General features: G+C 40.0%; 1 protein-coding gene across 17 annotated transcripts in view; it reads right to left on the reverse strand.

Annotated features, from left to right (window-relative positions):
* Positions 1–16,481, reverse strand: part of MICAL3 (microtubule associated monooxygenase, calponin and LIM domain containing 3) — a 711,269-nt gene that overhangs the window by 254,861 nt on the left and 439,927 nt on the right. For all 17 annotated transcript variants that reach the window (XM_033950898.1, XM_033950894.1, XM_033950891.1 and 14 more), the window contains one exon: positions 14,090–14,177. In XM_033950898.1, coding sequence (XP_033806789.1) covers positions 14,090–14,177 — 88 coding nt within the window. The remainder of the gene's footprint in view (positions 1–14,089; positions 14,178–16,481) is intronic.

A 16,481-nucleotide genomic window follows, 5' to 3' on the forward strand; every position in this document is an offset into this window, starting at 1 on the left:
CACACTTCCAATCAAAACTCACACACGAACCCCACTTACAGGCAAAAACCATCCAAAAAGACAGGTAACACCAACAGAGCAAAGAACTCCAGAACTAACACCCCTTATCCACGCAAAAAAAAAAAAAAAAGGCATGGCAACTCTCACAACCAAATTATGCCTAGTCCTACTACTGCTCTCCCTTCTCATAGATAAATGGAAAACAGATGGATACCACACTCATTCTATACCCATCCTCACAACAACACACAGATTGCTTCAACCCATTAGGAAACTGCAAACCCCCAGAACCCTGATACCTTGTCCAACATCCAATCACGAAAACATTCCCGCAACCTGGAGAAAAAGACCACCACCAAAAAAGTAAGGCCAGCTCTCAAAAACCTCAATCACCATCCAGAACACTTATCAATACTCACACTATGCAATCTCCCACTAAACTCACATCAATTGCATGCGCATATTTGAATATACGATCCATAAGCCCAAAGACAGAACTAATCAAAGACTGGCTGATCAAAGATAATTTAGGCTGCCTCTTCCTAGCCGAAACCTGGCTCACTTCCGACTCAGATCCTCGCATTACTGAATTCTGCCCAAACGGATACAAACTAGAGCTAGTTTGCAGAGAAAACAGAAGAGGTGGAGGTCTAGCAATCATTGTAAAAAACAACCTCAACATTAAAGTCCTAACCAAGCACTCCACCCCGCACCTAGACCTTCTTGCCTGCCAACTCTCTGACAATTCTCTCACAGGAACTCTGAACTGCCTTCTATGCTATGTCACACCAGGAAAATGGAACACCTCTAAACAAGAACTAGAAGAATTTATCTTCCAGAACTCCTTATCTTCCCCACACAACCTGATCCTAGGAGACATTAATCTCCACCTAGAAGACCACACCTCCAAACAAGTAGCAGACATTCTTTCATTCCTCAACACCCTATCTTACCAGATATTCAATCCTGAACCCACACATGAAAAGGGCCATCAACTTGACATTGCCGCTTACACATCTCCCAACCTCAACACACAAAACATCCACATCACCAACGGCACTTGGAATCCAACCTTATGGTCCGACCACTACAAGTACACCTTCACCATCAACTGGGTGCATAATAACATCAAACCTATTCCAAGCACAACCAGCTTCAAGACCAGACAGAAAATCGAACCCACCACCTTCTGGGACACCGTAGACCCAGCATTAGACTTAAACAACCACAAGGAATTCATAAACACATGGCGTACCATTAGTGAGACCGCTTTAAACAAACTAGCACCACTAAAAACAAAAAAACAAAATATGCAGACCATCAGACAAATGGTTTGACGCCGAACTCCTACACCTAAAGAGGCATTGCAGACAACTAGAAAGGATATGGAAAAAACAGAAACAAGACCACATTAAAACAGAATGGAGATCCCAAATAAAACAATACAAAATCAAACTGAAGGAAAAACGAAAAGACTACTACTCCAAACTCATTGGCACTGAAAAACCAGACACCAAAAAACTTTTCAACATTGTAAAAAACCTCACGGATACCAAACCCTTCCTCGCCACCCAAGGAACCCAGACTTCAACAGCTTCACAACTATCAGAACACTTCAAAAATAAAATCATCAGAATCAGAGCCACATTCAACAATTCTCAAAATATCATAGAAGAGATACTAATAAAACCCACAAATGACGAAGCCATCTCATAGGACCTGGACCAACTTCCCAACGACACAATGGTCAGACCTGGACCGGCTGTACAAAAAATACAGCAAATCCTCCTGTGATTTGAACAACTGTCCTCCTTACCTACTAGCTACAGCATCCACCAAATTCATAGCTTGTCTCACGCTATGGTTGCAAACCACTCTCAGGGAAGGTCAGTTCCCTCTGGAACTTGGCGAAATCATAATCACTCCCATACTAAAAGACCCCAAAGGCCCAATAGACAACCCAACAAACTATAGACCAATCGCTTCTATCCCACTATACATCAAACTCATAGAGGGTCTAGTAGCACAATATCTATCCAACTACCTAGAAGACCACCACATTCTGCATCCAACTCAATCTGGTTTCAGAGCTAATCACAGCACAGAAACATTACTGGTATCTTTACTAGATATAGCCAGACAGCACCTCAGCAAAGGAAACAAGTTACTAATCATCCAACTCGACCTTTCAGCAGCATTCGACTTAGTAGATCATCCAATACTTCTCCAGATACTCGATGCCATAGGAATAACTGGTAAAGTTCACAACTGGTTCCAAGGATTCCTTCAAACAAGATCATATAGAGTTAAGTCAAAAGATCTTTTATCCGACCCCTGGACAAACCCCTGCGGAGTACCACAAGGATCCCCACTATCGTCCATACTATTCAACCTCTTCATAGCTTCCTTAGGCACTGCCCTAGACGCCCTAAATATAACTTCTTTCAGTTACGCAGATGACATAACCATCATTCTCCCTTTTGACATCCAAGACCCCATCTCCAAGGGACGCCTGAAAACAACATTGGAAACTGTAGAAAAATGGATGACGAACCATAAGCTGAAACTGAATGCGGAGAAAACCAAATTCCTACTACTAGAGAAGGAACAAAAACCATCACTAACAGAACTGGAAGTAAATGCAATCAAATATCCTATACAGAGCACTCTCAAAATTCTAGGAATACAATTAGACAGACGCTGCACTATGCAGACACAGATACACAAAGTCATACAGAAGGCATTCTTCACCATGCGAAACCTAAGAAAAATAAGAAAGTTCTTTACCAAAGAGCACTACAAGATCATTGTACAATCCCTCACACTCAGTACCTTGGATTACTGCAACAGCCTCTACCTACCATGCCCAAACTACATGATAAAACAACTACAGACCGTTCAGAACACAGCCATCAGACTCATCTACTGTCTCAGCAAATATAACCACATCACCCCCGCCTATGTAGACTCTCACTGGCTTCCGATAAAAGCAAGAACTCAATTCAAGTTCTATTGTCTTCTATTTAAAGTAACCCATGGAACTGCCCCCTGTTACCTAAACAACCGCCTATACCGCTACCACTCATCCAGATCAAGGAGAACTCAAAACCTATTCACCTTCCCCCCTCATAATGGTACCCGACGTAAGAAACTATACGACAGCCTTCTAGCGACACAGGCAGCGAAAATTGACCCCACCATCACCAAACTAATGATCAACACAACAGACATCAAAGTGTTTCGAAAAGAAATCAAAACATTTCTATTCAAAAAACACGTCCTTACTAACTAGTCTCCTCCCCTTTCGCACAAGCTCTCCCTCTCTTGAATATCACATTAGTTAACTCCTAGAACCTTTCCCTCCAAAAATACTCAGATTCCTAAATAAGCATTTACCTCACTATCCAACAAACTTCTTACGTCACTGTTAGGTAACTTCTCGTCTGTAACCCGCATATACTGATATTCTCCACTAAATCCTGCTATCACTTGATTCTCTTAAATGTAATTCTTATAATTGAATCCTCTACCACACCATGTAAAGTACATGAATCACGGTTATGCAATATCTCTAGATAATCTATTAAGTAATTTCTCTAGATAATCTGTTATGTAATTTCTCTGGATAACCTTTGTTTTGCAATTCTCTCGGTAATGTCCAGATCTCTTATAATTTGTAATCCGCCTAGAACCGCAAGGCACAGGCGGAATAGAAATCATTAATGTAATGTAATTTTGGTATCTTATTTTTGTTGAAAATTGTACTTAAATTTTTTAAGCATTTTTGCTATTTTACTGCTGTCTTGTGCTAGCATTCTACAATAGAATTGGGGCATCCAGGTGCCATTATAGAATTTGTGATTCGCACTCTTAATAGAACACACAACTGTCCCCTACATGTGCTGTAAATCACACTATAGCAGCCTGAACTAGTTTAATATGCACTGTGGTACCTCATTGCAAGAGAAACAGACAGCATACAGGGGCCATTCTAAGGCTGGCCACTGGTGCCACGTCACTTGAGAAAAAGCACACCAGGTTCTCTGATTGCTGCTCTTCCTGAGGATTCTATCAGCTGGCTCAACACAGCAGCATAGGGAAAAAAGATACATGCAATTCACTGAAGAATCTTATTTGATTATTGGGTGCTGTTGCTATGATGTGTTCAATATCGATAATAATAGGGAGGAACCAAGGTAAGGTGGATGTAAGAATTAGCCAGAAGCAGGGTGTAATCTCAATAAATGTTAATCGAAAGCGCGATGGCCAAAGGATTAGAAAGGCAACAGATAGGAAGGTAAAATTTCTATTAGTAAACTGTAGGTCAGAAAAGACTAAAACGGCTGCTATTCTGGATTTAGTAGAGAAGGATGTGGAGAGATTGTATGCTTTACAGAGACATGGTTACAAACTGAGGCACTTCCTTTAGACTTTGAACTTTATTCTCATTCAAGATCTGATAAAGAGAGGAGGAGGGATAGCCATAGACTATAAATCTTCTTTACAGTTTTTGAACTTAAATCAGTGTCTTTCCTATATAAGGAACTATTATTGGCTCAGATCGAGAGGAAGTGCTCAACCTATTTGGCAATGTTTTGGCAGTGAAAACTTGGAATAATATATATCAGACTATAGCAGATTTAACAGTACGATATAGCAGTTACTTACCGTAACAGGTGTTATCCAAGGACAGCAGGCAGATATTCTCACGTATGGGTGACGTCACCGACGGAGTCCTGGTATGGACTACTTTAAAAGTGCATCGCCACTTTAAGAGTTTAGAAAGTTTGCGATAGCCCGAACTGCGCATGCGCGAGTGCCTTAAGAACATAAGAAACGCCCTCACCGGATCAGACCGAGGTCCATCTAGTCCGGCGATCCGCACACGCAGCGGCCCATTTAGGTACTCCTTTTTGGAGACCCGGATTTACCGTATCCCTCAATATGATATGCAAGAAGGTGTGCATCCAACTTGCGTTTGAATCCCAGAACAGTAGTCTCCTCCACAACCTCCTCCGGGAGTGCATTCCAAGCACCCACCACGCGCTGTGTGAAACAAAATTTCCTGACATTTGTCTTAAACCTACTGCCACTCAGTTTCAGTCTATGTCCTCTTGTCTGTGTCACATCAGAATATTTCAGTAATGCTTCTTTTTGGTCTATTTTATCAAATCCTTTTAATATTTTAAAAGTCTCTATCAAATCCCCTCTCAGTCTTCTCTTCTCAAGAGTAAACAGCCCCAGCTTCCTGAGTCGATCTTTGTAGGTCAAATTTTCCATTCCTTTGATAAGTTTCGTGGCTCGCCTCTGCACTTTTTCCAGCAGAGTTATATCCTTTTTAAGGTATGGAGACCAGTGTTGGACACAGTATTCTAAGTGCAGTCGGACCATTGTTCTATAAAGTGGCATTATGACCTCTTCCGTTCTACTCGTAATCCCCTTCTTAATTATGCCCAACATCCTGTTCGCTTTCTTCGCCGCTGCCGCACATTGTGCCGATGGTTTTAGGGTACTGTCCGATGCAGGGCATGCGGTCCTTCAGTTAAGATAAGCCAGCTAAGAGGCCAATCCAGGGAGGTGGGTGGGTCGGGTTCCAACATCAGGTAAAGCTCACCACAGGATCCCTACACAACAATAATGGCCATGATAACTAAGAACATAAGAATTGCCGCTGCTGGGTCAGACCAGTGGTCCATCATGCCCAGCAGTCCGCTCACGCGGCAGCCCTTAGGTCAAACACCAGTGCCCTATTAGAGTCTAGCCCTACTTGTGTATGTTCTGTTCCAGTAGGAACTTATCCAACCTTGTCTTGAATCCCTGAAGGGTGTTTTTTTCCTGTAACAGCACATATTTCTTCACTACTCTATGACTGAAATGGCAATGATCCGCAGCCATAATGAAATTCATAAAAATCAAAGTCTTAAAGATAAAATCTCTGGAATACTACTGTATATTAAACAAGAACTTTTTAGAGCTTTGATTAGGGAAAGAAGCAGAACAAAGATTTCAGCTGCCTCCAACTGAGCTTTTCAGCTGAAATGCATGAGAAGCTAGCTCTAAATAAAACATGGAGTTGTTTGAAACATTATTAATGCCCAAAAAGTCAAATCAATGCAAACAAAAATAGATTACTTCTCATCATGACAGCAGTTGCTATGCAGCTAATCACGAAAAATTGGGATAACATAAATTAAAGTTTTTGGTGGGAAACCTTACGGCAAATTTATAAGTTTGAACGTATGAATTCGTTACAATTGGGACACTATAATAAATTTAAAGAGATTTGGGGTCCATTGACAGACTTTTGTAAGAATTGATCATTAGTAGTTCCCTTTGATTTCTGAATGAGTACTATATTGAGTACTGGCTGGTTGGTAGGGGGCACTATAATGCTGCAAGGGAATGGATTGTGTGCAAGACATGTTTGTGGAGTATGTTGTAGATTTTTCTACATATGAGATGCCTCCTTTTCTTGTGATTCTGGGTAAATCTAGTTAGAAGCATATGTGTTAGTTAAGGCCATGCCCAATAGAAACATATGAAAAGTTGGTACACACATATAAACAAATCTGAATATGGATTGCGGCAAAGGCCAGAAAAATAACATTAGAGAATAACAAAAAAAACACTAAGGGTTACCAGGAGGGCTGGATAAGCCAGATTATAGGGGAAATCGGTTAATACATAACACACTTCTAGAGGTATTAATGACTCCATTTTGTATTAATCTGACTCCATTTTGTTTTCTGTCGTTCTTTGTGTCTTTATTTGGTGAAAAAAAACATAGTGAAGGTTTCCTGCTTAAAAAGGCCTGAGTTTCTAGTGTTCTTTGTGTGAATTGCCATGCCCAGGGGGAATAGGAGAAACCTCCTGGCCTGAGTGAAAACAGATGTCCCTGGCCTAAAGATCTAAAGCCTAAAGATCTAAAATATGCTTTAACGACGTATTAAATAAACGTGTTGCATGTGGTGTGTATGGATGATGGGATCCCATGAGTGATTATGAATGTGAATGTATATTAAACATAGAATGGGTTTTGAAAACATATCTTTATATATTTTAAACCTGAAGAAATCCTGAGAAGTAACACATCTGCAGTTTGACCTATCTGACCTTTCAGCTAGCCTACCATAGAAACTTGTGAAGGGTGGGCTCTTTTAGCCCACATAGCAATTTCCAGTAAGGAAGGTTATATGGGTTTTGTGTGTATCAGTGAAACTTGAAACTATCAGTTTTTCCAAAGCAAGTTTTCTCCTGACACAGAAAGCTGTTTTGGATTCAAAGTTTCTAGGGGTATAGTATACTGTCTATACATATGCAGAAAGTTTTGTGAACAGATATATAATTTCTAAAATTGTTTTTTAAGCCTGGCAACTATGTTAAAAGGAATTTTCTTTGTTCATACCTAAGGACAGTCTCTGCTGGCTGATTGGTTGATAGGTGTGATGTCATACTAGCCATTGCAAAAGTAAAACTGAGACTAAAACTGATTCAGAACACGGCCGTCCGCCTTATATATGGCCTAAACAAATGGGAACATATCACCCCTTACTACCATAAACTGCACTGGCTACCATTTGAATCCAGAATACTATTCAAGTTCGCATGCCTCAGCTACAAAACGGTGTTTGGTCTATCCCCAAGCTACCTCATCCCCCACTTTAAATTAGATCACAATAATAAGAACTCTCGCAGAATTCATCTATTCGCCTTCCCCTCCCTAAAACTATGTCAACTCAAACGATTCGTCGACAAAACCTTCTCCTTCCAGGCGGCCAACTCATGGCTTGCCCAAATTATACTTGACGCCCCCACTTACCTGGACTTCAGAAAAAAACTCAAAACTCACTTATTCCATAGACAGAATCCCTAACTCTCCCTCTCGCTCCTTCTACTCCCTTCAATACACATGAACCTCCACCTTCCCCCCCTAATGTACCCTCCAAACCATCTAACCTCTCTGACCGGTTTTTTTCCCTCCTATTGTACACTCTTGTATTTTCCTATTGTACTCCATTGGATATTCTGTCAACTTCATTGACCTGTACACCCCAAAAAAATGTTAATTCTTGTCAACTTAAATGACATGTTCATTCCAAAAAAATGTTAATTCCCAATGGTATCTTCTTTTGTAACATTATTAATTGCTGTGAACCGCCTAGAACTCTCTGGGTATGGCGGTATACAAAATAAAAGTTATTATTATTATTATATGTGAACCTGGTGGCAGGGGTTTCTTGGAGACCATGTATTGCTTCAGGAGAGGTGCAATTTTCACGCCTGACAGGTCTCCGTTGCTCAAATTGCCTAATGAAAGTTGATCATGATAAAACTGGGAGCCAATGCAGCTCTCGATACAGTGGAGTAAAATGGTCACACTTTCCTTGATTATATATATGTTTAATTGCCGTGTTCTGAATAATTCACATTCTTAGGATGTTTTTCTTGGTTCCTGCAAGATATACTATGTTGCAGTAATCGAGTTGACTCAGAACCAAAGATCTGAATATTGGGGCTCCAAAATAGGATATCAGTGTATGCAATTTCCACAGAATGGAAAAACCCTTCTGTATCACAGTATCAACTTGATGTGTCATAGTTAGATTGTAATCAAGGGTAGTGCCCAGAATTTTGATTGTGGAATGGACTGTATATTGCAAAGATTTGATGAATCGTGGGGTAGTTGTCGAGGTGAGGCAAAAAAGAATTTAGTCTTGTCAGGTTTTCTTAAATTCAGACACAGTCTCTGTCTCTACCACCCCTTCCGGGAGACTGTTCCACGCATCTACCACCCTTTCTATAAAAAAGTATTTCTTTAGATTACTCTGGAGCCTATCATCTTTTAACTTCATCCTATTCCTTCTCATTCCATAGCTTCCTTTCCAAATGAAAGAGACTTGACTCATGCGCATTTACATTATGTAGGTATTTAAACGTCTATCATAACTCCCCTCTTTCACCATTCCTCCAAAGTATACAGATTTAGATCTTTTTTTTTTTTTTTTTGAAAAGTATGTTTTATTAAATTTTCAATAAGAAAAGAACAAAGCACTCAAGTGCACATGGTGTACAACAAGTGTCATGAATACCAAAATTCTGCTCAAATTCACCAACACAATCTTGAGCCCTCCCCCCCAAGTCTGTCCCCATACTCCTTATGATGAAGACCATGCACCATTTTAGTAGCCTTCCTCTGGACAGACTCCATCCTTTATATATCATTTTGAAGGTGCGGTCTCCAGAATTGTACACAATATTCTAAATGAGGTCTCACTAAATTTTTATACAGGGGCATCAGTACCTCGTTTTCCCTACTGGCCATACCTTTCCTTATGCAACCTAGCATCCTTCTAGCTTTTGCCATCACCTTTTTAACCTGTTTGGCCACCTTAAGATCATCACATACAATCACACCAGGTTCTTCACCCCTAAACTGTACCATTTCCTCAGGTTTTTGCAGCCCAAATACATGACCTTGCATTTCTTAGCATTAAATTTTAGCTGCCAAATTTCAGACCATTCTTCAAGCTACGCCAGGTCTTTCTTCATGTTATTCACACCATCCGGAGTGTCTACTCTACTGCAGATTTTGGTGTCATCCGCAAAGAGGCAAATCTTACCTGACAACCCTTCAGCAATATCATTTATAAAAATGTAAAAAAGAACAGGCCCAAGAACAGAATCTTGAGGCACACCACTTGTAACATCCCTTTCCTCAGAGTGATCTCCATTGATCACTACCCTCTGTCGCCGTCCACTCAACCAGTTCTTGACCCAGCCCGTCACTTTGGGACCATCCCGAGGGCACTCAGATTGTTTATTAGACATCTGTGTGGAACACTGTCAAAGGCTTTGCTAAAATCTAAATACATTTTATCATAATAGAAAAGTAAACAAAGGTAAAAAGAGAACGTAATAATGTTATAATAAAAGCCTCTAATTAAATATTATAAGCATCTTTAAAAAGAAAAGTTTTAAGTCTGAATCTGGCTAAAGAAGTTTCATGGTTAAGATAAGCATGAAGAGTATTCCATAAAATAGGTGCTGTTACAGAGAATATGGAATTACGAGTAGTGTCATAGGTGATGTGGAATACTGAAGGAACAGTAAGAAGATTTTGTTGACCAGAATGAAGTGCTCATGAACGATTATACAGAAGTAATAATCTATGAATGCTGGAGAATGTTCTTGCCTGGATTTGAATGTAAGGAGAAGAATTTTATATGTCAGTCGATGTGAGATCAGCAGCTAGTGTGCAGCAATTAAAAGTGGACTTATATGATCAAATTTTTTAGCTTTTGTCAGAAGTTTAACAGCAGTATTTTGTATTATCTGCAACCGTCAAAACTCTTTTTGCTTAATCTCTTGATGTATGTTAATCTGTAACCCGCACTGAGCTCTGTGAGGAGAATGGAATAGAAAGCAAATTAAATAAATAAATATAGGGTATTGCAATAATCAAGATGCGTAGTAATCAGAGAACAGATTAAAATATCTCAAGAAAGATATAGTGGCGCAAGAAAAGGTTCAAAGAAGAGCGAACAAGATGGTAAAGGGGATGGAACTCCTCTTGTATGAGGAAAGACTAAGATGGTTAGGGCTCTTAAGCTTGGAAAAGAGATGGTTGAAGGGAGACATGATTGAAGTCTACAAAATCCTGAGTGGAGTAGAATGGGTACAAGTGGATCGATTTTTCACTCCGTCAAAAATTACAAAGACTAGGGGACACTCAATGAAGTTACAGGAAATACTTTAAAACCAAATGGAGGAAATTTTTTTTCACTCAGAGAATAGTTAAGCTCTGGAAAGCATTGCCAGAGGATACTATTTAGCTACGCTGATGACTTCACGATAATTATCCCATTCACTACCTATATCTCAAAGTCACCCCCAAAGCAACAGAAGTACTAAATCGGATGGCGCAATGGATGACTGAATTCAGACTAAAGCTAAACTCAGAGAAAACAAAATTTTTTATAGCATCGCCACACCCACTTGACACTAAAGCATCAATGTGCATCAATAACCTTAGTTATCCCATTCAACCCACTATGAAGGTATTGGGAGTAACACTGGACCAGAGCCTGACCATGAAAGATCAGGTAGACTCCTTGATTAGAAAGATCTTTCTCACCCTCTGGAAGCTTCGGTCCATTAGAGCTTATTTTGATGTCTCATCATTTAGAATTCTGGTACAAACCCTTATACTGAGTCAACTTGATTATTGTAACATCGCCTACTTGGCACTCTCCCAGAAGAATATGCGGCGATTGCAACTGGTACAAAATGCAGCAGTTAGGCTACTTTGTGGACTTAAGAAGTTTGATCATGTAACACCTTCCTATCGACTGGCTGCTGATGGAGGCACATGTGAAATTCAAGTTTGGTTATTTTTGCTTCAAGGTACTTTACGGCTTAGCCTCTAAATATAAAACAGACCTTTTCTCTTTCACAACCAACAGACATAGGAGAAGCTCACATTCGAACTTTGTTTCTCCACCGGTTAGAGGTTGTAAATTTAAAAGTCATCACCAACATCTTTTTTCACATCAAGCAGCATTATGGGGTAAAGATCTGGAACAACTGCTCGTGCCTACTACTTATCGGGAATTCAGGAAACATCTAAAAACACATCTGTTCCTGAAATACTTAGGTAACTGACCTATGCAATCTTAGTCCTCAACAAATGATCTTTAAAACTGTTAATCACTAATTCTGAACTTTGTTTATTCCACTCAATCTGTAACATTGTAAACCGCATAGAACTTCATGGTCCTGCAGTATATAAACTGTTGTTATTATTATTATTATTGTAAGAGTGGATAGCGTAGCTGGTTTTAAGAAAGGTTTGGACAAGTTCCTGGAGTAAAAGTCCATAGTCTGTTATTGAGAAAGACATGGGGGAAGCCACTGCTTGCCCTGTATTGGTAGCATGGAATATTGCTACTCCTAGTATTTTTATAGTGATTTCCATTTTAATTGCATAAGATCGAAACTGTATTGAATAAATTAATTTTTTTTTTTCATTACAGGAAAACAGTACCATTTTTGATTTATCAATATTAAGAGAGTCTATTTTCATGTAGCCAGTTGCTAATTTGTTCCAGTTTTTGTAGAGGCAAGTAGCTACCTTTTGATTTTTGTTATTGAGCCCTGCAGGTAGCAAGCCTTGGCTTATTGAGAAAGATGCTTTTTTCAGACAGCATGTTGAGCCATAGGAGTTCTACCATCATTCTATATTCATTGTGTGAAAAGAACAGAAAAATGTCTTGTGGAGCTGAGCAGAATTTAACGATTGACATTACAGAGGAACATTTAGGAGCACAGAAACCCCCATGCATGCTCAAGAAGCTCCATATCCTGCAGTTCTGAACTATGGAAGAACAATTGTGCAATATGAACTGTCAGGGGTGATAATCCATTTGTGTGGCAGGACTTTCCCCTGCTTGTGCTTGGATAAACTCCCCCCAAAAGTAATTGTCAATAAACTTCTACCCAAAACTGAGTCACATCCACTAAGGGCTCCTTTTACAAAGGTGCGTTACCGTTTTTGGCACACACACACTGAGCGTGCATTTTAGTACATGCTACCCGAAAAATTACCACCTGCTCAAGAGGAGGAGGTAGCGGCTAGCGCGCAGGGCAATTTAGCGTGCACTACTCCGCAAGTTAAGGCCCTAATGCACCTTTGTAAAAGGAGCCCTAAGTGATAAACAAAGAACACGTTTTGGACCATTCTCTTAACATTAATAGTAACAAACCCAAACAGACAATTTGAATGAATATGCCATGATTTTCACAATTAACTCATAGTTACAAAAATGGGATTGCTGGAAATAGGAAGAAAACACCATAGCCACCAAGAAATTAAGATGAAAACATCCCTTAAGAGTTTAAGAGAGCACTAAACACAGCACAATACATTGATGGTGAAAAGGGGCAAAAAGCTTAGGCATAACTGGAATGCAGTGAAGGACTGCAAGTTATCTTATTCAGGGATCTCTTCTGAGTTCTTATCAAGCATAAAATATTCTTGATGGCTGCTAATCATAATTAACACTTTTTTTTTTTTTTTTTAGCTCACACCTCTTCAGCAGTAACTGTTTCTGAGCACAAGCTAAATTACTTGTACAAGTAATGAATTATTTGATAAACTATATTTGTTGAAATTAAATTATTGTGCCTGGCACTTAGGGCCTCTTCTATCAAACTGCGATAGCAGTTTGTAGCAAGGTGAGCCGCGCTGAATGGCCCGAGCTGCTCCCTACACTCATAGAGTTCCTATGAGCATTGGGAGCAGCGTGGCTCTCTGTGCTAAAAACTGCTAGTGCAGTTTGATAGAAGAGGCCCTAAGTCTGTAGAGACCAATATAGCTGTGAACACTAGTTTACTTACTTTATCGCTCAGTAATTAGCAAAACAGAACAAGAAAAATAGCAAGCTTAAATCAGAACTCTAGAAGATGGATGGGACCAAAGAACTGCCAAGACACTACACCAGTGTTTATGACTAGTTTAGAGCACTAAGTCCCCATAATAATGTACATTGCCTAATAAAGTCTCATACACTTAACTTTTGTTTGCTGGATCAAACATTCCAAAATCCATACCAGATTCTGGTCATATATATATAATTTGTTTAGATGATTTTTATGTATATATGCTTTATCTAATTGTGTAAGTAGTTTTGAATGCCATCTAGAAAAAGTGTTACAAAATTTTAAAATAAAGAACGATGCTGACAGGGTTTAATTCACAAACAAGTACAATACAATCATTATAGTTCACTTTCACAACACATGAAGTTCACTGGTCTGACAGTTACAAATTTCATGATGCTTCAGTCTCAATGATCAGCAGGCAGTAAATAAAACTCCCCCAGTATCTGAAAGAGGACCTCAGATTGCACATAAAGAAAAGGGAGCCCAACAGCCATCAGCTGACACATGAAAAAGGAGTCCAAGGGATTTTGTGCTACCTGGTACCCAAATAAGGACATGGTGCTATGCAGGTGCTGGCTTGCCCCTTTAATTTTGGCAAGGAGGTGGAAAGAATACTGCATGACTCTGCCCAACAAGGAACTGGCGCTACCTGGGGTCCTCTCTGCAGAGGCTGTTGTGGAGTTTGCTTGTCCAGATTCTTCAGCAGCCATAGTATCCTTCGGGGGACTTTTGTTCTCCTAAAAAAAAATCAATGCAGACATGTTTTATTTTTAGTAAGAAATCAGGATGAGGACTGGGAGATAAAAAAAAAAAATAAAAAATCATCTTTAAGAAAAAAATGAAAACCAGTAAATGTGTGTGAGCATTGCATTCATAACTTAGTATACAGTATTATTAGCATTAAACATGAAAAACTTTCAAGTTATTCCTCCACAACATCATAATGATTTACATTATAAAATACCACTTGAAAAACCCACAGTTAATACAGTTGTACATGTTAGGTAAGACCAGTGGCTTTATCCCTTGCATGCATTAGGAATGGAGTTCCTTTGAGGCAGCAGCATTTTACCTTAAGTGACCTTTCTAATCAGGGATTTTCAAATCCAGTCCTTGAGGTCCACAACCCAGTCTGGTTTTCAGGATTTCCACAATGAACATGTAAGAGATCTATTTGCATACAGAAGCACTGAATACAAATAGATCTCAATAACTGTGGAAATCCTGACTAGAAGGGGAGATCCAAGGAAGGATTAAGTTCTTATCTTGATAATCCTCTTTCCTGTAGAAAAGCATACAATTCCTTATGGATGGGTTAAGCACCTCAACTCGCGAGTTGCTTGCAGAAGACATCAGTCATTTTCCCTTCTCCACCCTCTTGTCTCTCCAGGCAGTGCCCCCTCTCATTAGTTCATAGCAAAGCAAGTGATAAACCCAAGAAGAGGATATGAAAACAAGGGGGAGCTCAGGGACCTTCCCAATCCAGATAATTTCGATCTGCTCTGCAATAGTAAATAAGAGTTAATAAACAATTACCCAACTGGACAACAAAATGGTGGCAAACACAAGAAACCCACCTACCTGTGTGCAACTGGCACTAACACTTATACAGCTCATAGCACGGCAAACCATGTTGACATGAATTTTTGTAACAACATGCCATCTATCTCTTCAAAGACTTTTCTTCTCTTCCTTGGCTGCTACAAACAAAGCCACTGAATACTCATCCAAATCTACAAGCCTCCACAAGCATAACAGACATCTGACAGCGCAGGATGTAAGGAATCTTACACTGTTCTAGAGAAAGAGGATTACTGAGGTAAAAACCTAATTCTTTTTTCCTGTGCAAACAGCATACAATTCTTTATAGATGGGATGTTCCAGAGCAGTCCCTTAAGTCTAGGGTGGGACAGATGAGCCCATGACCAGCACACAGGACCCAAAGGCCAGACCGTTCCTGCTGCCACATCCTCTCTGTAAAATTTCATAAAGGTAAAGGTAGACTATGTAGATACCCTACAAATTTCATCAGGCAGCACTGTCATGGACTCTGCCCAGGAAGATGCCACACTTCTGGTACAGTGAGCTTTCATGGCAAATGGCAGTTGCTCAATGTATGGCTAGGAAATAGCCATGCAGATCCAACGGGAAATAGAAGCTTTACAGACTGGTCTGCCCTAACGGCTAGCACTGGTTAAGACAAATAGGTGATCCAACAAGCGGAACTCATTTGCACCTCAAGATAACGAAGGCCAACTCTCCTATTATCCAGTAACTTCAATACTTTGTCCTGTTTTCTCTCGCCCATGGGCTGGAAAGCAGGAATCTGAACTTCCTGGTTGACATGAAACGTTGAAACTACCTTTCTTTTAACACTACCAGCACCTCCAAACCTGTTGGAAATTCATTTTGTGCATCATCTGGCATCAATCGGAGTGTTCATTTTAATGTTGATGAACTCATTGTAATCTATTGTCTGGAGATGCTGGTAGTGTTAAAAGGAAGGTAATTTTGCATTTCAAGTCAACCAGGAATTCAGCTTCCTGCTTTAAAGCCCATGGATGAGAGACAAGTGAACAAAGTACTGAAGTTATTGGATGTTAGGAGAGTTCTCCTTCGTTATCTTGAGATGACAAATGAGTTCCACTTGTCAGATCACCTATTTGTCTTAACCAATACTAGCCATCATGGCTGCTGTTTCCCGATGGATCCACATGGCTATTTCCTCGGCATACATTGGTCGTAGTTTCGGCATTAAAAAGGATGACTTGGTGTGTAAAGACACCCCTGGCTTCCATGAATCTGAGGAAAGAATCTCTGCAGGATAATGCTTGCAGTTCCGACACTCTCCTCGCTGAAGTGATTGCAACTAAAAAAACTGTCTACAGTTAGATCCATGATAAGATGCCTCCATGGTGCTTTAGGGAGGGCCCGCAATACAATGTTGAGATTCCATGTAGGGACTAGCTGCCGCACGGGAGGATGGAACCTGAGAGCTCCCTTCAAGAATATGGACACATCTAGGTAAGAGGCCAAAGACC

The sequence above is a fragment of the Geotrypetes seraphini genome, chromosome 7 (genome assembly GCF_902459505.1).
Source record: "Geotrypetes seraphini chromosome 7, aGeoSer1.1, whole genome shotgun sequence".
NCBI classification, from domain to species: domain Eukaryota; kingdom Metazoa; phylum Chordata; class Amphibia; order Gymnophiona; family Dermophiidae; genus Geotrypetes; species Geotrypetes seraphini.